The sequence below is a fragment of the Podarcis vaucheri genome (genome assembly GCF_965113315.1).
Source record: "Podarcis vaucheri genome assembly, chromosome: 1".
Classification (NCBI taxonomy): Eukaryota; Metazoa; Chordata; class Lepidosauria; order Squamata; family Lacertidae; genus Podarcis; species Podarcis vaucheri.
Genome location: NC_138759.1, coordinates 123151159 through 123175805, shown reverse-complemented (window position 1 = coordinate 123175805; position 24647 = coordinate 123151159). Strand labels below are relative to the sequence as shown.

Sequence of the window (24647 nt, the reverse complement as noted above, 5' to 3'; positions counted from 1 at the left end):
CTGGTTGCAGCATCCCTTAGGAAACCGAAACAGCTGGAAGTGCAATTCATTTTAACAGGAGTTGGCAATGGACCTGGGGCTCTTCCTGTGCCACAGAATAATGAACTGCAGAAAAAGCTAAACAGCCAGGTTTTCCTCATTTATATGGTGTCATAAAGCAGCCCTGTTCTCATGCAAAGTTGGTGTTAGCTCATCTCCCATGCTCAACATTTTTTTTTAAAAAAAGCCACCTACAAGAGAGGTCCATTTAGATGAAAGAATTATAATAGTGAAAACACACCCCTATCTTTAACACTAGGATAGTATTAGTTTTTAATAATGCTGGATCTAGTTTCTTTTTTTTTATTACTTCATTTTTTTTATGGCCTCACTGGAAGGCTATAGTTTTCTCACGGTTATTTTTCTAGTGTGCTTTTAAACTTTATATTTAAGAATGTTGGGTCTATAGGAAAGTTGTCATTCTTTATAGCTTAAAGGCGCAAGCAAGTGGTTTGAGGAAGAGTCCTGGGGAAAGTTCCTACCACTGTATTTTTATTTCAAAGGGTATTTGGGGGGGGGGCACTTTCCCAATGGACTGTATGTTCTGAATAGTTTTAACTGGGAAAAGCATGTAAATATACTGAATTAGTCTGTGTTGGGCCATTATTTGCACTTGTTGCTCTGAATTTTCATTTCATTTCAGCGCCTGTTTCCCCTTAAAGAAGCACGTTATATGTGTGCGTGTATGCATGTGTGTTGTGCAGACTAGATGGGGCCTAGAATTCCAGGCCACTGTTTTTATCGCCCCAACCTGAGCCCTTGACCACAAGAGGAGAACTTAAGGAAAATTCTCCTTTCTATGGAGAATTCCAAGGAAATTCAGAGTGCTTATCGATTGTGGTGACATCACATTTGCAGTGACATTTTACTTTTGTGCCCCTGTCCTATTCACAAGTGATCTACCGGTTGTGGGTAGTGGAATAAGGCAGTGGTGCTCACCAGACCTCCGACCAGAGGCGTAGCAAGGTCAGGTGGTACCTGATGCAGAATTTTTTTTGTCACCTCTCCACATTGAACTTTTTAAAAGAAGAAAAAATAAGATACTTACATTTGCAAGTGTTATTTTCTGGTTTATTTACTTAACATTGTGAGCATAAGCACTTAAATCCCCCCCAACTTCGTTCTCACACCTACCTCTCCCCCTGTGTGTTCCAGGGTTTGGTCCTGAGTTGAGGGAGCTTTTGCTTCTTTCCATCCCTCCTCCCTTTGCTTGCTTGCTCACCTGCCTCCTTCCCATCTTCTCCCTGCCTGCCTCCTTCAGCAGCCTAGGAGCGTGGGGCAATGGCCACCGGCAAAGCAGCGTGGCTCCCCCCTTCCCCCAATGGCTCGTGGTAGGCTTGGGAATCACAGGTGCATGGTGCACCGAATGCCAGTCCCCTCAGCAATGACACCCAGGGTGGTCCGCCCCCACCGCACTCCCTTTCCTACGCCTCTGCCTCCGACTACCTGTGTTACTGTTGCGTATGGGACACAGCGTATGGGAGGGGTGAAGCGGCAGTGAGGTTAGGTAAAGGTAAAGGGACCCCTGACCATTAGGTCCAGTCGTGACCGACTCTGGGGTTGCGGCGCTCATCCGGCTTTATTGGCCGAGGGAGCCGGCATACGGCATACATGTGGCCAGCATGACTAAGCTGCTTCTGGCGAACCAGAGCAGCGCACGGAAACACCATTTACCTTCCTGCCGGAGCGGTACCTATTTATCTACTTGCACTTTGACATGCTTTCGAACTGCTAGGTTGGCAGGAGCTGGGACCGAGCAACAGGAGCTCACCCCATCGCGGGGATTTGAACCGCCGACCTTCTGATCGGCAAGTCCTAGGCTCTGTGGTTTAACCCATAGCGCTACCTGCGTCCCATGCCACCCGCATCCCATTGGGTGAGGTTAGTGTGTTGCAAAAGCACCAGTAGAGCCAACCCTTGACTGATCAAGGCACAGCATGAGCTATGCCTGCCCAAATACCCTATTCTACAGAACTATTAAAGGTTCAGAAGCCCTGTCCTCTTTTTCCACCTGGCTACCCATGTTCTGGAATGTAGAACCGGGCAATGCTAATGGGGTTGGCCACCTTCCCCAGCTGAGATTAACAGATACTTACTTGGACCCTAAAGACTTCTTAGTGGGAAGAAAGTTCTTTGCTTTCCTAGCACCCTTCTGTACTTTCCCCTCTTCCTTACTGTGTGTGCACAAAAGAGAAAGCATTGCTGACGTCGCTCTGCGGAGTGGTGGAGGCCGAGCTGCTGAACTTCTTCTCTGTCCTGAAGTTTTTAAAATCTCATCACCGCAAACATCTGGTCGCCATGTCCTTGGAAAGAAACAGTGCAAGGACTAATCAGCCTAGCAGATGTTTTGCGCTGTATTTACAGTTGGCCGTTCTCGCTAAACAATCATTAGTCAATGCAGTAATTTAAGGGATTAAGTAATAATCCTTTTAATGGATGGGCAGGAGCAGGGAATAGGGACAGACCGAAACAATGTCGGCATGTGAAGGAACTTGGCGAAAGGCAGCAAGTATGTGGTTTTTGTTCTTTTTTGTTTAAAGGAGTGTTGGCTAAGATTCTCACTTTCGATGGAATGATCTCACATTGCATTAAGGGATTCACCAAACATATGCAATGTGTCTTTTGCAAGTTTATAGCGTTTAACATGATTTGAATATTATTTTAATGAATGTGCATCTATCGCATGGATTCTGTAGCATCTTTATTTGGAAGTATTCACTGCATTATACATGGAAAACTGTAAGTTGGGGAAACTGGATTTTTAAAAAAGGAATTGGCTCCATGGGTGTGTCCCTGTGGCCTCGAACTCACTGCTGCCCTGCCCCATCCCCATCTGGCAGGCTGAAACCACACCAGCTGAGGACGCGGGTGGCGCTGTGGGTTAAACCACAGAGCCTAGAACTTGCAGATCAGAAGGTCGGCAGTTCGAATCCCTGCAACGGGGTGAGCTCCCATTGCTCGGTCCCTGCTCCTGCCAACCTAGCAGTTTGAAAGCACATCAAAGTGCAAGTAGATAAATAGGTACTGCTCCGGCGGGAAGGTAAATGGCATTTCCATGTGCAGCTCTGGTTTGCCAGAAGCGGCTTAGTCCTGCTGACCACATGACCCGGAAGCTGTACGCCGGCTCCCTCGGTCAATAAAGCGAGATGAGCGTCGCAACCCCAGAGTCGGTCACGACTGGACCTAATGGTCAGGGGTCCCCTTTACGCTAACCACACCAGTTTCAGGAGAGTGGTTTCATGGCTGTGTCCCACCACATGAACTTCAACTAGACTGCTGCTCTGCTACAATGATATTCTCTTTGCAGTTTAATCCCAGAGCTGTCAATCATTGTCAAGATCTTTCTCTTAATGGTGGTGGTTAATATTCAGAAACATTGCATTTCTTCCTCTCCTTTTTTCCAGGGTGAAGCTGGTCCAACAGGTGCACGTGGTCCAGAAGGTCCTCAGGGACAAAGAGGTGAAACAGGTCTGCCAGGTCCTGCAGGAACATTTGGTCTTCCTGTAAGTTCACCAGACTTTTCATAACCTGAGCGTTTCATGAGTCCTAATTTTTGTTGCGGTGGTGAAACTGTGTCTGATCTCTGCTACTACACGATTGCAAGTGGCGGCTCTCACTGAATTTTCCTATTTTAGAACATTCCTTTTTGACATCTTGATTTTGATGTAAAGGGATTTGTATGTGTGTATCCATGTGAAAGTATATTCAGGAATGTGAGCTACAATTCAAGCCACGCTTCCACAGTGACAGCCAGGCCACAATTTCCCTGATGTATAATTGAATGCATAGTTCAGGGGTTGCCGACCTTTCTCGGCCCATGAACACATTTGCAAAGAGGAGAAGCTATCATGGGCACCATTCAAAGCCCACAACCTGTTAGATTGCTTGCAGTAGAACACTTCTCTCAAGTCTAATTTCAGTGGCACAGGGGTGGGGCAAGTCCTCTGCAGGCAGATGTGCATCTGCAGGAGCCAAGTTGCTGACCCCCTAGCAGAGTAAATGGATCACTAGAGAATTAATAATCTGTAATAGAAAGAAGCGGGAGTCCCAGTAACGGGAGAATGGATACAAAAGCTTATGAAATATGCAGAAATGGCAAAACTTACCGGAAGAATAAGAAATCGAGATAGCAAACTTTTTATATATAAAAGAATGGAAATGGTTTGTTGAATATTTACAGATAAATTACAAAGAGATAAAAACATTGGCAGGATTATTGTAATAACCTGCGGTTTCATAAGAGTGTATATTTAAAGTAGATAATTAAATGGGCAAATTAAATGAATTTGGATATGAAAAGGATATTAAATATTCTTAATTCGCACCAGCAAATATCTCAAGACGGCTGCACTTTGAAGGTATGGTGGGGATCTGCCCAGGTGGTTGCAGCTAACGCACACCACTGTCTTGTGTGGCTACAAGGTAGTTGCTTATGATACACAGATGACACGTGTCCACAAAGTATTAGATCAATCTTGACTGCCTTTGATTTTATTTACAGCTGCAGAGGTGTGTTCAGTCTGAGAATACTGAAATTTCCATTGTTTAAGCTACGTAGCATCTGCACATTTTCCTCTTGCTGCCTGTTTTTCAAAGAAGGTGTGGGTGAACGCTGAAGCTTGTTGCTAACTATGATATATCTTACTCTCCATTTAGGGCTCCCCCGGTACGGATGGTTCCCCAGGTACTAAAGGGCCATCGGTAAGTGATCATATAAACAACCAAATAGTTTCTGGGCCCAATTCAAAGTGCTGCTTTTGACCTAGAAAGCCATAAATGGCTCAGGACTTCAGTAGCTCAAGGGTTGTCTCTCTCCATATGAGGCTTCCTGGACCCTGAGATCATCTTCTGAGGCCCTTTGTGTGCCTCCTCCATGAGATGTCGGGAGGGTGGCAACATGAGAATGGGCCCTTTCTGCAGTGGCTCCCAGTTTCTGGAATGCTCTCCCCAGGGAGTTTTGTCTGGCGCCTTCATTCCATATCTTTAGGCACTAGGCAAAAACCAGGTGGTGATATGATGATCATGATGATGATGATGGCATGTATTTCGTTATTTTTTTAGCTGTTTTTTTTAAATTTATTTAATCATTTTTTCAATACAAACAACAACCACAAGAAGCACATACAACAAAAACCACAATAACACTAATAACTCAATTTAACAATTCAGATTTGAGTACTGATATACCTATAACCACACCTTTTTAAGAATATTTCCCCACCTCTCCTCCCCCTACTTCCCACCACTGTCCGCCTTATCGCTTAAGTATTCCTTCCAGATTTCTTCATATTTATGCATTCTTAATTTGCGTCGACATGCAATTCGTCCGTATGTAGCTAGTCTGTCCATATTGTCAATCCATGCGCTCAATGGAAGCTTTTTGCGGCTCTTCCAATTCATCAAAACAAGTTTTTTGTTTTTGTTTTTTGCTTCTAATATGGCACAGTACATCCAATTTTTTTGACCCCTTGTAATCTCCCACGTTTCCGGTATATAATTTAGAATCAAATTCAATTCCCCTAAATAACATTTTTTTTTATTACTCTTGCAAAAACCAGGTGGTGATAAGATGATGATGGCATGTCTTTCCTTATGTATATGTTGTCAACCATATTTATATGTCTTCTAGGGCTCTCCAGGCACTTCAGGTCCACCTGGCTCACCAGGACCTCTTGGTTCTCCAGGACCACAAGGCAGCACAGGTCCCCCTGGCATCAGAGGGCAAATGGTAATGATGTTCCCCTCACATTGGAAATGGTACAATATTCTACAGGGTGCTGGTGTTGCTATTGCCAGCTTATAGTGCCTATGATCACTGGGTACCGATGAAATGGAGAGGCAATTCAAGTGAGATAGGTTCGTTTCAATCATTCTTAGGCATATTCCTACCAGGGCTGGGCCAGAACCTGGAACCAGAAGTAGTGCTAGGGACATGGAGCTGAGGAACAAAGTCAAGGGTCAAAGCTGAGGGACAAAGCTGAGCGTTTGAATGGAGCAATGCATCAAAACACCTCAAGGCCAGGCAGACCATTGCTTCTCAACAGGCAATCTCTCACAGCTCTTACTATGCAAGAGGAACCATTGACCAGCCTGGTTGACCATGAACGCTTTACTTTCCAGAAGCGAGTTCTGTCATTCACCACATGGAGGCAGCTGCACACAGAGCTGTAGAATTGTAGCATTGGAAGGGCTCCTGAAATGCAGGAACCTTTCGCCCAAAGTGGGGCTCAAACCACCAACCCTCAAGGTGTCCCAGCAGACAAAGGCTGCTGGCTCCAGTCTAGGTGGCTCTTGACAATTGCCCATTATTTTACCGGCTCCTCCTTTTCGTAAAAGACATTTCGTACAAGCGTCCGGATATTTGACAAAACAGCAATTTGTCTGCCCTACAGAACGATTGAGATACATTTGCACAGGTGTTAAATAGCACATGAGCTGTAATTTATATCCTGGTACTAAACTGAAAAATATTAGAGACATGATACAATTTACTACAGTGGTGTCTCAGCCACAGTGTCACTGCTAGTGTGCCATTGAGAACAGGGAGAGCATAGAGGAGGGAGAAAGGTTGTTTTCTGCTGCTCCAGAGAAGCGGACACGGAGCAATGGATCCAAACTACAAGAAAGAAGATTCCACCTAAACATTAGGAAGAACTTCCTGACAGTAAGAGCTGTTTGACAGTGGAATTTGCTGCCAAGGAGTGTGGTGGAGTCTCCTTCTTTGGAGGTCTTTAAGCAGAGGCTTGACAACCATATGTCAGGAGTGCTCTGATAGTGTTTCCTGCTTGGCAGGGGGTTGGACTCGATGGCCCTTGTGGTCTCTTCCAACTCTATGATTCTATGATACTATGATTCTAGGGTATATGGAGTAAATCAGCAGATGTTTGGAGAAGTTCACCGTCGTGCCAAGGTGATCATTTAGTCAGTGCAAGCATTTTGGCTTGCCAGAAGAAACGATTCCTCTTCTCCTCACCCTACGGGTTGTTCTGAGGGTTCTCCTCACCCCCGAGTCAATTTTGGATGGGAACACATGGTGAGAAGAGGGGGAAGTCCCTAATACACAAGTGGAAGTCAATGTACAACGCTTCTGTTGACAGGACTGTAGTAGAATCCAACCAATTACCAATAATTCACAAAAATCATTGTGATTTTATTTAAATGACTTTCCTTGAAAAAGAAATCTAACACAATGTTTTCTAACATTAAATGTTATCATCGGTCACTGTTATCCCTATCCTGCTTGACAAACCCAGCGGCACTGATTACTGTTTTAATGGCAGATATTTACTTTCAGGGAGATCCTGGTGTGCCCGGTTTCAAAGGAGAAGCAGGCCCTAAAGGTGAACCGGTAAGTCTTCCAAACATATCTTCTAGGAGCTATCCTTAGATGTTCCTCTTTCAAGGGAACACATTTCCCTCTCTAACATACTTCAGACTTGATTGCACAGTCTGTTTGCACCTGTTGGCTTTGAAGAAACAATATTAACCTTGACCTTGGGAATTTTTGGGGCTCCAGGAATCCTACTCTGCTTAAGTGGATGATTCCAAGATTTAAAAACACACCTTATAATTTAACTCCATGTACTGAAGGAAAAAATAGCTGCAAATATAACATACAATTCCATTAAGAACAATGGAGACATTAACTGGAAATGCATGAGCAACTTGTGCTCTTCCCATTAAATGTGTGTGTGTGTGTGTGTGTGTGTGTGTGTACACACACACACACACACACACAAAACAAATGCCTCACAATAGAAGTAAATCCAAACATTGTTCTAATTACTGCAATTTGCTGATGCATTGCATAGTTCTGACACTTCGTCTGTCGACAAGGGCTGCAGATGACCTTGACTATAAAAGATCAGATGTGGCTGTGGCCTGGGAGCACACCACGTCAAATTACTTCCGAATAAACATGCACAGGTTTCAAAAGCATGCTGATTGGTTATAGTTAATATATCCGTAATAAGTATACACTGCACTGTATCACTTGCATGCAGCATCCACTCATAAACAAATCTAACTCTACTTAATTTTATTTAAAATTGCAAAAAAGATAGTCAGGTAAAATGCATTGTGTAGTTAATCTGGTGAAATAGTGCCTTAGATACAACTTTGGGTTGCCCAAGATGGCATGCAGCTGTTTCTGCTGGTCAATGAAAAATGATCAGCAGTAGCATTTGTGGGACCCCTGATTTTGGCTAGTGTTTGTGTCAGATGTGTTGAATTATTATTCTCCAAGCTGGAGGCAATGGTGACACTTAGGACAGTGTACTTTAAAAATAAATAAATCCCAAATACCTACCCATTTACCTAACCAACCACCTTTGTATCCTCTTCTTCCAAGGAACTGAGAACAGCATATATGGGGTGGGGTGGGGTTTGTCAACCTAAGTCATTATCTCTTGTGAAGTTGGTTTGACTGGTTGATAGTGCTTGACCAAGACCACCTGAGATCTTTGTGGTCATTGTGATCAGGAATTTGAACTCTTGTCTCACTGGTCTAATCCTAACATTCTATTCACTTGTCCAGTAGCACCTACCAGACCAACTAAGTTTGTTCTGCGTATATGCTTTCGTGTGCATGCACACTTCAGGTATCTGAAGAAACCTATACCCAGAACAAACTTGGTTGGCCTGGAAGGTGGTACTCGACAATTTTTTAATTTTTTTTATTTATTTCAACTGCGTCAGACCAAGGTGGCTACCTACCTGATTCTATTCACTGCCAGTTGCATGTAGATTCTCTGAATCACTGCTTTACTATCAAAGGTAACCTCCAAACCGAACATAGGTAGAATCGTTCCATAGATAAATGATTGTTGTGTTGCTTAGGAATTTGCTTCCCGTGTTTACGGCTGAGTTTTGAAAATGCACATTATTCATTTAGCTTGTGTATACAGAAACACAATTTTGTTCTGAAAGGAAGATTTATGAATATAGCACACAATTAGTAATGATAGAATTATGAGTAATTATAGAATTAATTCCCTCTAATGCTGTTTGGCCTGCGTTCCAGAATTGCCGGAACATTAGAATTTATGCAAGCAAGGAAACAACCGTAAAGGATTATTATAGAAATGCAGTCCATTCAGGCATCCTTCTTCATGAAACATTAGCTTCTGCTGCTGAAACGGAAAAGGAAACACAGCATTTTAAACATACTGCCATGGCTATCTGTCATGTTGGAAACGAATGTTTGTCTTTGTGTGCCTGATTATATGAATGACTCATAGGTTCTTGCATATCTTTTTAAAATGGATTTTTCTTCTCCTCTAGGGTCCACACGGCCCTCAGGGTCCAATTGGCCCCGTTGGTGAAGAAGGGAAAAGAGGTCCTCGTGGTGACCCAGGGTCAGTTGGCCCTCCTGGACCTGTGGGAGAAAGGGTAAGGAAGAAAACAAATTAAAAAGCAAACAAAGACCTTTGCCTAGATTCTGTTCAAAAGCTCCAGGCAGGTTTCTTTTTGTTCACGAGGCATAAAACCCACATTTTATAAACTACTGTGGTAAAATTGCAATAACTGACAATTTGGCTGTCCTGTGTCTGGAGGTGGTTGGAGGATGGATGGTGGCTAACAGATTGAGGTTGAATCCTGACAAGACAGAAGTACTGTTTTGGGGGGGCAGGCAGGTGTGGGGGACTCCCTGGTCCTGAATGGGGTAACTGTGCCCCTGAGAGACCAGGTACGCAGCCTGGGAGTCATTTTGGACTCACAGCTGCCCATGGAGGCACAGGTCAATTCTGTGTCCAGGGCAGCTGTCTACCAGCTCCACCTGGTACGCAGGCTGAGACCCTACCTGCCCGCAGACTGTCTTGCCAGAGTGGAACATGCTCTAGTTATCTCTCGCTTGGACTACTGCAATGTCCTCTACATGGGGCTGCCTTTGAGGGTGACCCGGAAACTGCAACTAATCCAGAATGAGGCAGCTAAACTGGTGACTGGGAGTGGCCGCCGGGACCACATAACACTGGTCTTGAAAGACCTACATTGGCTCCCAGTACATTTCTGAGCACAGTTCAAAGTGTTGGTGCTGACCTGTAAAGCCCTAAACAGCTTTGGTCCTGTATACCTGAAGGAGCGTCTCCACCCCCATCATGAAACATGAAATTTATTACGGTCAGAGACCAGCTTGTGAAACACAAATGGAACTACAATCCCAAAAGCAAGACAAACATTTAAAACAATATACAACAATGGATTTTAAGTTTAAAAATGCGGTAGGCATATAAACACATAAAAACTTTAAGATAGACTACCATAGAGAAATGACTCAGAATCATCCGTGGATCAGAGTTTGGGAATTTTTTTAACAAACTATATTGAATCGGGGGATGGTCTGTGCCTACAGATCCACCCCCATCATTCAGCCCAGAAACTAAGGACCAGCTCCGAGGGCGTTCTGGCGGTTCCCTCGCTGAGAGAAGTGAGGTTACAGGGAACCAGGCAGAGGGCCATCTCGGTAGTGGTGCTCTCCCTGTGGAATGCCCTCCCATCAGATGTCAAGGAAATAAACAACTATCTGACTTTTAGGGGGTAGCTAGGGGTTGGGAGGGTGGACCATCCTGAGCGGCACTTTTTGGAGGGATGACACAGCGCAGTTTCACCCATGGGTCATGCCTGAGAGTTGGTGGCAAATTTGCCGCTCTTCCTCGGCTGGGCAGTGTTGTGCGAGGATCCCTGACTGCAGCTCCACCCCTGGGTCAGGTGTGACCCCAGGGGCGCAGTGGGTTCCCTCTGCATCCTGTCCCCCCCTTAGGGGATGCCCTGCTCCCCTGTCCTGGCTGTCTGTAGCATACACTCTGCTGTTGATTATACTAAAAAAATATTCTGTCCATAGCTTTCTTGCACTTGGTTTCCTGCAGTGAAACACTTAAGTCTATCAGCAAACATGGAACACAATTTCAGAACAGGAAAGCAATTCTGTCTCCCACAAAAAAAGCACAGCCTGATAAATGAGATTTAGGACTACACCAAATCAAATAATTTTTTTATTTCCTATTCTCTTGAAGAGAGTTGGGAATAAAGTCCTCAGTTTTCTCAAATGGTGCCAGAGAGATAAAGATAAGCCTGAGAAAATGGTCATTTTCTTCGAAACATGTTTTACTGAAATGGCCAAAGAGATCTTGTCCGTTCCTTTTTTTTTATTGGGCAAGAATGAGTTTGAAACAATTTAATCAAATATACTAAGTGATGTAATTGGTTTTTTAAATATATCTATGGCATGCATATTTGCTTCATGGTTTAAGACTTTCTGAATTTATATATTTTGTTGGCATTAATATAATTCAATTGAAATATCATAGGCATGGTGAAAAATTGTATCTATCATGTACTATTTTGTGACCAGATTTCCTTGTCTTGTTTGGCCTCATACTGTCTATTAAAAAGTACATTCAGTTGTGGTTCTTGTTAAAATTTGTATACTGCCGTTCATCTATAGATCACAGGGCAGTTCACAACATAAAAATACAGAATACGTATTAAAAACAAGAACAGCCCTCCCCCCAAAAGAAACCAATAACCTCCCTCTCCACAACACATTTAGCAGAGTATCTGATGTTTCTGAGCCCAAGGCACAGCTGGCTTACATCCTCCAGCAGTGGACCAGAGGGAAGACTTGTTCACTCTGGTCCGCCACCTAGGCTCCTCCCCCTCCAAGGCTCTCATTGGCCATTTACTAAATTCAAACTTTGGTGGGCACGCCCACCATCTCCTGCAGCCAGCCAAAGAGGAGCCCAGCAGTCTGCCACAAGGGGGGAAAGATTTCTTTTTCTCCTCAGGGAGTCATGCTGGGCGGCAACCATTGGCCACCCCAAATTTGGGTAAGCAACATCTGCAGCTGGTGAACCAGCCATAGCCATAAGCACACCCTGCACCTGGGCCTCAAATGACGATGATGTATCCAGGGGTGGATCTAAACACAGGGAAAAGCCTGCTATAAATAAGTCAGAAATTAGATCATTTTAACAAAAGAAAAAGATCTCTATGGAAAAGCGTGTTTTAAAATTTCCTGCTCTCTGGTGCCATCTTGTGTTGCATTTTTATAACACATTCAAATAGCTGTTTCTTTACAAATGTAGCTGAGGCCCAGGAGTATTATATACAGAATGGGGAGTTAGGGAGTCATGTACGTCACCTTGAACTCCTTGGAGAAAATGGGTTGGTTTTTTTAGATGTAATAAATATTGCACTATCAGGTGTTAGATAGGGATGCTTGAGGATTCAGTGTTTGTGAAGAGCTATATGTAGATTTCAAGAACAGCAAACAGAGCCTAGGACTTGCCGATCAGAAGGTCGGCAGTTCGAATCCCCGCGATGGGGTGAGCTCCCGTTGCTCAGTCCCTGCTCCTGCCAACCTAGCAGTTCAAAAGCATGTCAAAGTGCAAGTAGATAAATAGGTACCGCTTTATAGCGGGAAGGTAAACGGCTTTTCTGTGCGCTGCTCTACTTCGCCAGAAGTGGCTTAGTCATGCTGGCCACAATACCCAGAAGCTGTACGCCAGCTCCCTCGGCCAATAAAGCGAGATGAGCACCACAACCCCAGAATCGGTCACAACTGGACCTAATGGTCAGGGGTCCCTTTAACTTAATATGTAGATTTCGAAAACAACAATTCAGATTAATGAAAAAGTGACACAGTGTGAGAACGGATTGATTGATTGATTCATTTGTTCTAATAGGTTAGGCTCAGATCCAATTGTCATCTGTAGGAAAAGAAGACTGAGTTCTTCAAAACCTCCTTCCAAGAAGCTAATCACTGCAATTATCAATTTTGTAACTGGGCTACCTATGTACAGACATAGCAGCTAGGTGGATGGAGGAATCACATAGTTGCAGCCTGTGCAGTTCTCCATCTGGCTATTCACTTGGAAGCCAGTTTCCATAACCATACGGCTCCTTGAAATTTAGAACATTAGCAGAAATTCAAAACCAGTAGTAGTAGTAGTCTTCCACTGATTAAATTATGTAAGAGCAAAGATCAAGGATTTGAAATGAATTCATTAATTGCAACAAAAATTGAGTTAGGCAGATCCAATCTCACAGAATGCCTGCATAAAATTATGTATACATGCAAGAAATGTGGAAGGGGAGAATAACAGTCCTCTGATAGGACTACGGACATGAATATGTAATGTGTTTTTTAAAAGTGTAATTAATTTTTGGAGCAATCGTCATGGACCTTTGCAATTACCAAATTACGAATCATCTGTGTTTTACATTTGTGCAATCTGCAGTTTTGATATTATTATTTTTTAAATTTCTATTTTTAAGAAAAATCTCAAAGCGGTTTACAACAATAAACATTTGCAAGCAATGTCCATTTCTAAAAAATAAAATTCACATCTTTGATTCTGTAGGGTCCTCCTGGAAATCGTGGTTTTCCAGGTTCTGATGGCTTGCCAGGACCAAAGGTAAGTTGGCATGAAAGACTGTTCATTGTAGTAAGTGAAGTAAGTAGATTAAGGCACTTAATAATGGGAGATAGGCTCAGTAGAAATGCTGGATTATCATGGTGGAATTACATGCACCAGTGTCGCAGCCACCCGCTGCCCCATAGCCAAAGAAACGACACACAGCAATGGTTTGGATCAAACCAGGCCACAAATTTATTAATTGCAGATGTCAGAGGTTTGGCATAGGCATTGGGTACAACCGTTGATATCCACCATATTTACCGGAAGTAAAAATCGGGTCAACCAGATGACATGGAGGTCCTATGACATATGTCAAATAGGAAAACTCTTGTGGGGTCACTGACTTGAGGAGTGCTATGGCCTAGCCACCATCTGGATGTCTGGACAGAAGCAACTCCTTTTGGATCCCTTTCATGGCTTGACAGGAGAAGAAATAGGAAAAGTAGACCAGAGGTTATTCATGTATGCCACGACTGCCGCTAGAATTTTGGTAGCCCCAAAATGGAAAATACAGGAACTACCAACATTGGAGGAGTGGCAGACAAAAATGGTAGAATATGCGGAATTAGCAAAACTGACCTACAGGATTCATAACCAAGAGGAAACCAAGTTCAGAAGAGAATGGAGTAAATTTGTGGAATATGTAAGTAATAATTGTAGAAGTTTAAAGATGGTAGCAGGATTAAAATAAATCTTATGATGTGGATAGGATATTGCCAAGAAGCTGCGGAAGGTAAAGTGTAAAATGAAAACCCGCTGAAGGGAGGGAAGTCTGCGCTCGGCAGAGCAATGAAAATAAGTGGGTATAAGATTATGGAACTTTACTGTATTTGTTTTGTTTGTATTGATGTTAAAGAAAAGTCAATAAAAATGCATTTAAAAATAAATAAATAAATAAATAAAGGGATACCCCTGAGTTGAGGAGGGGCAGGCAGAGGCTACAGCCTCCCCTCCGACCAGGACTAAGGCTTACCCAATGCCTAAATCGCCAATTTATGACTATTGCTATGAGGTAGGCAAAACATGGCCAACTGGTGTGGTGGGAAATTCCTGTTCGGCCCCGAATATGGTGATCAACAATGCCTATTGCGAGGTCAAGCACAGCACCAGTTGCCAAAGATAAGGGAAGATGGGTGGGAGACCCAACGAGGAACCTTCTGCGGAGGGAGGGGCAGGTCAACTTATATATCCAAGGAGAGGACCCAAGTGAAACCTGTAGGCTTAGGTTGGGAAAAGCCTGTGTCCTAGCTCGTCCATGATTGGCCAGTTTGCAGGCAGGCTTGCATCTGGCTTCCTGGCCGGCGTGGAAGACCGTTTGGCTCCTTGCTGGCTGGGAAACCCCTGCAGTTGCACCACATTGGACTGCACAGGTCATTGGCAGAGGAAGGGGGTGCAGTGGGTACGGGCCGCCCCGGGTGTCATCCCTGAGGGGGGTGACATCGCTGCTCTGCCGCCCTGGGACACTTGCTGCCTCTGGCACAGGGAGAGGTGTGTCGGGCCACAATACCGCCAGACCTTTAAGGGTAAGCAGACTTCCCTGACATATATACAGCTGTACCTTGGAAGTTGAACAGAATCTGTTCCGGAAGTCGAACAGACTTCCGGAACAGATTCTGTTCAACTTCCAAAACATTCAGAAACCAAAGCACTGCTTCTGATTGGCTGCAGGAAGCTCCTGCAGCCAATCGGAAACTGCAGAAGCCCCATCGGAAGTTTGGGTTCCAAAGGACGTTCGCAAACCGGAACACTCACTTCCGGGTTTGTGGCGTTCAGGAGCCAAAAGGTCCGAGGACCAAGGTGTTCAGGATCCAAGGTACAACTGTATAGTTATTTGTCCCTTCTCAGCGCATCTCCATTTGCACGAACTCCTATGTTGTTAATAGAGCACATGTTAGAATGCATAGGTATTTGCCCACATATTTGTTTTTGCTTCAGAATATTTTTAGTCTGCCTTTTTTGCACTGGCCGATAGGATTTCTGAGGAAAACAAATGATTTTTAAATGAATTCTGGATTGACTTTATTGTAAAATACCTCTCAGAAATATAACCCTCCCTTTAATTATGTCCACCCCTGACTAGCGTGACTTGGCTTTCCCTTGTAGGGTTCTCAAGGGGAACGTGGTCCTGCAGGGGCTTCCGGTCCTAAAGGAAGTCAAGGTGATCCCGGTCGCACAGGAGAACCAGGCCTCCCAGGTGCCAGGGTAAGAGAACTCGTTTGTCTCCTTTCCAAGGGACAGAGGGGAATGGTCAGTTCAGGGCGTCTAAAGCTTTCGACTGATTTGAGAGGGCACATCAACATTTTCTGCTGGTAAAATCTGCTAGGCATTTCCTTGGCTGGTAACATAAAAGAAGTTTTAGTGGGAGAATTCCGAACATCATATAGAGATAGATGTATAGATTTCTTCAGTCTGTGGAGGGCTTTGTAAATGTTGGTCTTTTTGATAGCTCAATATGGTGACAGCCATATCTAAAATACTGTGATAATACAGGTGGTGACCTTCTCAGATGCATCCAACTGATGCACAATTGACGGCGTGAGGGTCCTTTTGGACCCAGAAAAAGGCAGAAAGGGGTAGAATGGGGCAGAACAAGGGCAGGGCAAAGCAGAGCACAATGAGGGGGCTGGAAATGGAACCTCTGCATGGAATGGTTGCCTCCTGTATTATGAAAATGTCTAAATATGCCTTATGAATATATGTAACTTGGAGCTGAATCTAGCAGTCAAGTGCTAAAACGAACGCTGTTTTGTAATATCTTCCTTTTATAGGGTCTTACAGGGAATCCAGGTGTTTCAGGTCCAGAAGGAAAGTCTGGACCCTTGGTAAGTACATTTAGACATCTCTAGGGGATGGGATTTGGTTGACTGTGCTCTGGACTTCCTCTTGGTTCACACTTGGTGCTGGCCTTTAAAGCCCTAAACGGCCTCGGCTCAGTATACCTGAAGGAGTGTCTCCACCCCCATCGTTCAGCCCAGACACTGAGGTCCAGCTCCGAGGGCCTTCTGGTGGTTTCCTCACTGAGAGAAGCGAAGTTACAGGGAACCAGGCAGAGGGCCTTCTTGGTAGTGGCGCCTGCCTTGTGGAATGCCCTCCCATCAGATATCAAAGAAATAAACAACTATATGACATTTAGAAGACATCTGAAGGCAGCCCTGTTTAGGGAAGTTTTTAATGACTGATGTTTTAATGTATTTTTAACCTTTTGTTGGAAGCCACCCAGAGTGGCTGCGGAAACCCAGCCAGATGGGCAGGGTAGAAGTAAATTATTATTATTATTATTATTATTATTATTATTATTATTATTATTATTATTATTACTATATTGTTATATTACTGGCTAATATGCTGGCTAAAGTTGTCAGTCCAAGGTTGCTTCCAAATGGGGGCATAATATTGCAGTTGGGTCATTCAGATATTGCAAAAAGGTTGTCAGCTGCATGTGGCGGGTTGTTGTCATGGCTTTTAAAAAGCTCGCTGGGCTTTTTGTAGAAAGCGTAAATGCAGATTGATCAGGGAAAATATGAGCTTGCATTTTGATGCTGACAATGTCATGTGGATGCTTTTAAAATATTACATGCGTGAGCAGCACTAATCCAAAGAATTTAGATATAACACTCTAAATACTGAATGGGATAGCCTACTGAATACTGACCACAGATGGATTCAATGAAAGCAGATAGTTATACACTGCGCCTGCAGTCTTGCATACGCACTTACGTATTCATAAGTCTCATCGAATGCAGCAACTAAAAATGAAGTAGGATTGCGTTGTGTGAATTAAGCTTTGATTTTTTTTTTATTCAACCAGATTATAATGTTGGAACTCACAACTGTCTGTCCCCGTCCCCCCCAATGCTTGAAACTGCTATGATTTAAATTACGTCGCTATGGCATCTGCATGTGAAATCAGAAACACAAACTACAGAATGCAATCTACAAAATACATACGCCTGCTCAGTTCATGGGGCTAATGGGGAATTGGTCCAACAACAACTACTGTAAAGAATATTGGAATAATTGCCCCAAACACTGCTACTCTTCTGGAGAACCACAGTTTCCCCCCATCTCTGTTTTATAGCCTATGTTACGAAAACATTATCTTCCCTTTCCTTATCAACTGCATGGCTGGCATTAAAGAAGGCATTAGATTCAGATTATTTGCACCTTTCTGCCTTCCTCATTCCTTAAAAGGCTTTGCAGTGGTTTGTGCAATGGTTCTGAAGGCCATGTGCACATGGCTGTCTTTAAGGGAAGAAACCGGACCAAATTTGTTTAATATTTCAGCATTAAATGCTTGGGTTTTTTGTTTTGTTTTGCAGGGAGCTCCAGGAGAAGATGGTCGGCCAGGCCCCGCAGGTCCAATAGGAATTCGAGGCCAGCCGGGTAGCATGGGTCTCCCTGGGCCAAAAGGCAGTAGTGTACGTATTATTTCTTTATCTACAAGGTATTTTGGAAAGTGGTTTGTATGATGATTGTCTATAACACCTCTTGAGAGATCGTTGCCAAACTTGTTATCATCGCTATCAAGATGAAGGAGCTGGCTTCCATCTATGTTTGGGTACAATCGGACACCATTTTGAATCATGATGGTGAACAAAAATGTTCCAGACTGCACTGGTTTAGACACCTCTGGAGATAACACTGACAAATTTGGCACAACCATTTCCCACACCAAGGAGCGGATCGTGATGTACGTTCGCGAAAGGTCAGATTCATTTCAAATCAAGATGATGGATTGAAATGTTCCAAACTACACTGAATTGGGACACCTCTGCAGATATTTGACAAACACACACGGATCTGCTTTGCCTTGGTGAAAACCTAGAGAAAACAATGTCTCTGCTAGTTTAGAGTTCCAACACTAGGCACTTTGTTTGAGACCATACAGGGATTTCTTGAGAGCACAAACCAATCCCTTCTTTACCTGTACTCCATCAGGTGGTAGCATATAAATTGACGCACCCAGGGCCCCAGCAGAAAATGTTGTGTTCACATCGTGATGTGAAACATGCATTTTCTCCTCTGCAGCAATTTTGAGCATAAGCCTAATGCTCTCATTACTTGACGCTGGGTGAGTAGGTCTCATGATAGTCTTGACCTGGTAGCAGAGGATGGTTACGAACATCCTGTCTCCGTCACTTCCCACATTGTGGAATGAGAACATACACCGTCATGTGATTAAAAAAACACACAATCCCATGACTGCAAGCACGGGAAACGAATTCTAACAGTGTCCATGATTTGGCACGATGGTTCCTGAGATGGAGAAATGGGATTTAATGGACCAAACTGTTCCAAACTGCATTGAAGGCAGCTTGATAAGCAGCAGTCATGCAGAAGGAGCCGGTGGAGTTGTCATCAGCGGGGATGGCTGGCACTTGAACCTCACTGGGCCATGAGACATATTGGAGGCAATGCTGTGGGAGAGTGAAAGGGCCAAGATGGAAGAGCAAGCAAGCATTGCTCAGCTGCCAAGCACATGCAGCAGCAGTGCAGGAGCAGCTCCCTGAGTGTGCAATCCTGTTGCCTGTAGGAGTTTGCTTTGCCATTGTGTTCTGTCCAGGGAACATGTTGGCAGAGCAGCACCCAGCAGAATGTAGCCCTCCTCTCTGCAGAGGGTGGTTGCAGGGGTGGGGAACATGCCGTGTTTTCCGCCCTATAAGACGCACCTAGTTTTTAGAGGTGCTATGATACTCCCACAGGCATCAAGCTGGCCACTGTGTGGTCACAGTGCTGGCCATTGTCTCTGCGCAGCGCCCCTTCAGTGAAGCAGGAGGAAGAACAGAAGGGGCTCCATTCCTCCTCCCGCTTCACAGGAGAGGTGCTTCGCTGAAGGGTCGCTGTGCAGCTCTCCCTCTCTGTGCAGCGCCTCTCCTGCAAAGCGCCATTTTCGCCATAAGACGCACTCACATTTCCCCTTACTTTTTAGGAGAAAAAAGTGTGCCTTATGGAGCGAAAAATATGGTAGCATCTCATGCTGCTTCCCCCTCCTGGCTATCTAGGGTTTTAAAAGCCCTACTTAAAAAATAGTCACATCCTGTAAATTAATTCGGGTCTGGATCCTGGTTGAGTGTTTCCCTGGATGACCAGCATCAGGTCACTGGATGGGAGCCATGTACGGCCCTAAAAACCAACAAATTCCCTTATCCATTTATAAATCCCAACATATATCTATAGAGGGACGCGGGTAGCGCTGTGGGTAAAACCTCAGTGCCTAGGACTTGCCAATCGCATGGTTGGCGGTTCGAATCCCCGTGGCGGGGTGAGCTCCCGTTGTTCGGTCCCAGCTCCTGCCCACCTAGCAGTTCGAAAGCACCCCCAAGTGCAAGTAGATAAATAGGTACCACTCTGGTGGGAAGGTAAACGGCGTTTCCGTGCGCTGCGCTGGAGCTGGCTCGCCAGAGCAGCTTCGTCACGCTGGCCACGTGACCCGGAAATGTCTCCGGACAGCGCTGGCCCCCGGCCTCTTAAGTGAGATGGGCGCACAACCCTAGAGTCGGACATGACTGGCCCGTACGGGCAGGGGTACCTCTACCTTTTTTATATCTATAGAATCATAGAATTGTAGACTTGGAAGGGACCCTGAGGGTCATATAGTCCAACCCCTTGCAATGCAGGAATATGCAGCTGTCCCGTATGGGGATCGAATCTGCAACCATGATGTTATCAGCATCATGCTCTAACCAGCTGAGCTATCCAGACATGGACAGTCCATCCACCCATCCGTCCGTCCGTCTATTCCTGAGCAGTGCTGTGTACGTCCTGCTAGTGTCTTAATAGTTTACACTGATACATCAAGCTGGCTACATTTTGACTTGCAATAATAGAAACATAAATAATATACTCCCCCCTTTTTTTTGCAAATTAGGGAGACCCTGGAAAACCTGGAGAAGCAGGCAATGCTGGTGTCCCAGGGCAGAGAGTAAGTATTATTTTTTTAGTATTTTTCATTGTCTAAATACAACAACCTTTCGCTTTGCCACAGACACGTATGCATATGTGTTCGCCAAATCACTATTCTTTTATTATATTATTTTAGGGAGCTCCCGGAAAAGATGGCGAAGTTGGCCCTGCTGGTCCCGTTGGCCCACCTGTAAGTTTCCAAGCAAAGCTATATGAGTAAATTATTCTGGTATCCCTTGTTTGGCATGAATGCTCCCCCAAAGTGAGAATACTGGTCATAGTATGAATTTTCTACTTTGGTGACTATAATTTGAGCTATTTGTCCACACAAATGTATATGTCTGATTCTCTGATACATCTGTGTTTTTTAAACGTCTATCATAATAAGGATTATGGGACGGGACATTTATGAATACGGACATATGTCAGAATGTGACGTAGGTTGGAGTGAAGACCAAGAGGCATAGGACTGTTGTATGAGCAGGTGGAAGATAAAGACTGCAGATGTTACAAATATCACTAGTGGAATCTTCCCAGTTTCTCCCCCTCTTGTAACATTGTCAAAATTGGAAGAACAGGTGTCTCATTCTATTCCTGCTATTGACTACTGACACTTAAGCAATATATTTTAGAGTTGTCTGGAGACCACAAGATTAAGTTTGGACCCCAATTCAATGCTTTGGAAAACTGACCGATTTTGTCTGTAACCCTTTGGAGGCTGCCCAGTTTGAGTCTGGTCCAAATCCCAGTTTGAGGGGAAAATGAGTCTCTGTGCCTTCCCTTTCACTATTTCAGGATTATTTTTTTTTAAAAAAAGTGGTTATACCTTTCATTTTCTTCTGACAGCCTTTGATGGTGTTTTCAAACCCAGTTGCCTCTCCTGGGTGGGTGAAGCCTGCCAAATTACAGTCAAATAGTCCAAGAGTTTTGGTGCTGAGTAGCTTTTACGTACACACACAAACACCCACACACACGTGAAAACATTTTATTTTTTGGGGGGGAGGGGAAGAATTGGGTTAACTCTGCAGCCTTGACATCTCATTATGAGACATGGGCATAGCCAAGGGGGCAGGCAGGGGGCAGCTGCCCCCCCCCCAATTCAATACAAATCTGAGGTTTTGCCCCCCTAACAAATCTTGCCCCTTAACAAAAATCCTGGCTACACCCATGTTCTGAGAGGTAAAATCTTGCCAAGTTTCAAAAGAATAGCTGCAGTGGTTTTCATGTAAGGTAGCGGGCGTGGTTAAAAATGATAAACTTCCCTAATGTTTTAGTAAAGAATACAATTGTTTGTTTCTTTTTAGGGACTAGCGGGAGAAAGAGGGGAACAAGGTCCCCCGGGCCCTACAGGTTTCCAGGTGAGTATTTATCAAATTTATTTTCAATTTAACCTACCGAAGGGCTTTTGAGTCCACGCTACATTAAATAAAAGAATGAAATATCAACAAAAATAATAAAAAAACCATGTTTGTAAAGCACCCCATGCTTTCTTAACCCTAGTCACTATGAGTGTAGTACAAAGGTATCGTGTAATTGGGAAATATCTAATACAGAGGTACCTTGGGTTACATATGCTTCAGGTTACAGCCACTTCAGGTTATAGACTCCGCTAACCCAGAAATAGTACCTCGGGTTAAGAACTTTGCTTCAGGATGAGAACAGAAATCGTGCAGCGGCGACGCAGCGGCAGCAGAAGGCCCCATTAGCTAATGTGGTGCTTCAGGTTAAGAACAGTTTCAGGTTAAGAACAGACCTCCCGAACAAATTAAGTTATTAACCCGAGGTGCCACTGTAATGGCAATGTTCATAGCAGAGAAGTTAGCCTGGAGAATGCTTCTATTGGTGTCTTCGTTAGATCTACTTGGGATGGAACTAGAAGGGTTCTCAACTAATCATGGATATTGCAATGGGACGTGGGAAGGAAGGTGGCCACAATCCCACTCGGGACCTTTTCAGAAGGTTTGACAATGAAATAAAAAAATTTCTAGCATGAAAAGTCCTCTTTCACTGTATTTACATTCTTTCTCAAAGTTACACACCAGATGCAACCTAGCCTCAAAACAGTATGTTCTTAAGGATTACAATTTGTCCTCGTTGATTAAAATTGACACTTACTGATGGGAATATCTCGTCCTTGAGCCAAATTGGGCTCAACTGGCCTCCCAATTTGGCCTCTAAGGCTGCTTTGGGCTGGCTGTGCCACCTGCCACTCACCTGCCATCGTATGGCATGGGGCAGGAAAAGACGGCATTGCAAAGGAACAATTGGAAGCCTTAGAGTAAGCTCCTTATTTATTGCTCCTTTGTAGCACTGACTTGCCTTTCGTGCCGTTTAAATTTGGCACCGAAAGCAACTCTTGCTGTCTTTTTGGACGTGATTGTATCTACCTGACATCATATAACATCAGGTGATTGACATGTAGAGAGCCCCACCCACCTGTCTGGTGCTCCGGATGAAAGTGGTTCCCCACCCCCGAGTTAAAAAATTACTAAACTGATAATGTTTTGCAGCCCTATCATAAAAAATGTCAACTTTCATTTCCTGTGAAGAAGAGGCACTTTAGCAAAAATGGAACAATCCATTACATTTTTCAGTTTAAATATGCAGTGGGGCTGATATCCTATACCACCATTACTGGATGCAAGTACACTTCTTTTCTCAGGTTACCCACGATTGCTCTGGTACAGAAGTTTCCAACAGGTGGTCCATGGACCCCGAGGGGTCTATGTAACCCACCCAGGTACATACCCGTCAACTGTCCAAGACACCCCATTTTGAGGGGCCATGCTCTTGCGCAAGAGCATGATGCCCCAAAACGCATACAATAGTGAGGATGTGCGTCTCGTGTGAGATCGTGTGGGTCATGTAGCTCAGGCACACGTGTGACCCAGAAGACACACATCCTGGTTCTGCACTGGGACATGTTGGGGGGTATGGTGGCACCATTCACATAACAAAAGATGTCAACATTTTCAGAAGTAGAGGGTCCATGGTTTGGTTTTTGAAAAACAGGGGGTCCGCAGTACTTAGCTAATTGGAAACCACTGTCCTATTGTAGTCCATATAAAATACCAGAGACAATCCTTCCATTGTGTTTTCCTAGATGTACAGTGACCTTTCTGCTGATTTCCCCCACAGGGTTTGCCTGGTCCTCCAGGTCCTCCAGGTGAGGGCGGAAAGCCAGGTGATCAGGTAACTATGTTTTAACTTCCTTCCCCCTCCTCTTGTGGCTCCTTAAATTTATTCTTTCATATCTTCTGCATATCCAAATTCATTTAACTTACTCATTTAATTATCTGCTGTAAATATAGACTCTTATAAAACTGCTGGTTATTACAATAATCCTGCTAACGTTTTTATCTGTTTACAATTTATCTGCAAATATTCAATAAACCACTTCCATTCTTTTATAAAAAAGTTTGTTATCTTGATTTCTTATTCTTTCGGTAAGTTTCGCCATTTCTGCATATTCCATAAGTTTTTTCCCCCCATTCTTCCTTTACTGGGACTTCTGCTTCTTTCCATTTTGGGGCAAGTAACATTCTTGATGATGTAGTAGCATACATAAATAAATTTCTACACAATTTAGGTAGTTCTGTCCCTATAATCCCCCAAAGAAAATATTCTGGGTTTTTTAACTAAAAGTTATTTTGAACATCCTTTTCAATTCACTGTATATAATTTCCCAGTAAGCTTTAACCTTACTACAAGACAAATTTTTAAATGTCAAATTGATTGTAAAATTAATGAAAAGTATAAATTTGAAAAGTATAATTAAATAAAAACAAAAACAAACAAATGATGTTTTAACTTGCCATTCATAAGTTAAAGGTAAAGGTAAAGGTACCCCTGCCCGTACGGGCCAGTCTTGCCAGACTCTAGGGTTGTGCGCCCATCTCACTCAAGAGGCCGTGGGCCAGCGCTGTCCGAAGACACTTCCGGGTCACGTGGCCAGCGTGACATCGCTGCTCTGGCGAACCAGAGCCGCACACGGAAACGCCGTTTACCTTCCCGCTTGTAAGCGGTCCCTATTTATCTACTTGCACCCGGGGGTGCTTTCGAACTGCTAGGTTGGCAGGCGCTGGGACCGAACGACGGGAGCGCACCCCGCCGCAGGGATTCGAACCGCCGACCTTTTGATCGGCAAGCCCTAGGCGCTGAGGCTTTTACCCACAGCGCCACCTGCGTCCCTAATATTCATAAGTTAGGTTGCTTTATAACATTCTTTTGCTATTTCACGTGTAATAATAATAATAATAATAATAATAATTATTATTATTATTA

At 44.0% G+C, this 24647-nt stretch overlaps 1 protein-coding gene across 1 annotated transcript in view; it reads left to right on the top strand.

The window, feature by feature from the left end:
* Positions 1-24647, top strand: part of COL5A2 (collagen type V alpha 2 chain) — a 206292-nt gene that overhangs the window by 151229 nt on the left and 30416 nt on the right. The window contains exons 19-31 of the mRNA XM_082223037.1: positions 3444-3542; positions 4696-4740; positions 5669-5767; positions 7334-7387; positions 9322-9429; positions 13404-13457; positions 15564-15662; positions 16229-16282; positions 17780-17878; positions 20329-20382; positions 20500-20553; positions 21668-21721; positions 23502-23555. Coding sequence (XP_082079163.1) covers positions 3444-3542; positions 4696-4740; positions 5669-5767; positions 7334-7387; positions 9322-9429; positions 13404-13457; positions 15564-15662; positions 16229-16282; positions 17780-17878; positions 20329-20382; positions 20500-20553; positions 21668-21721; positions 23502-23555 — 927 coding nt within the window. The remainder of the gene's footprint in view (positions 1-3443; positions 3543-4695; positions 4741-5668; positions 5768-7333; positions 7388-9321; positions 9430-13403; positions 13458-15563; positions 15663-16228; positions 16283-17779; positions 17879-20328; positions 20383-20499; positions 20554-21667; positions 21722-23501; positions 23556-24647) is intronic.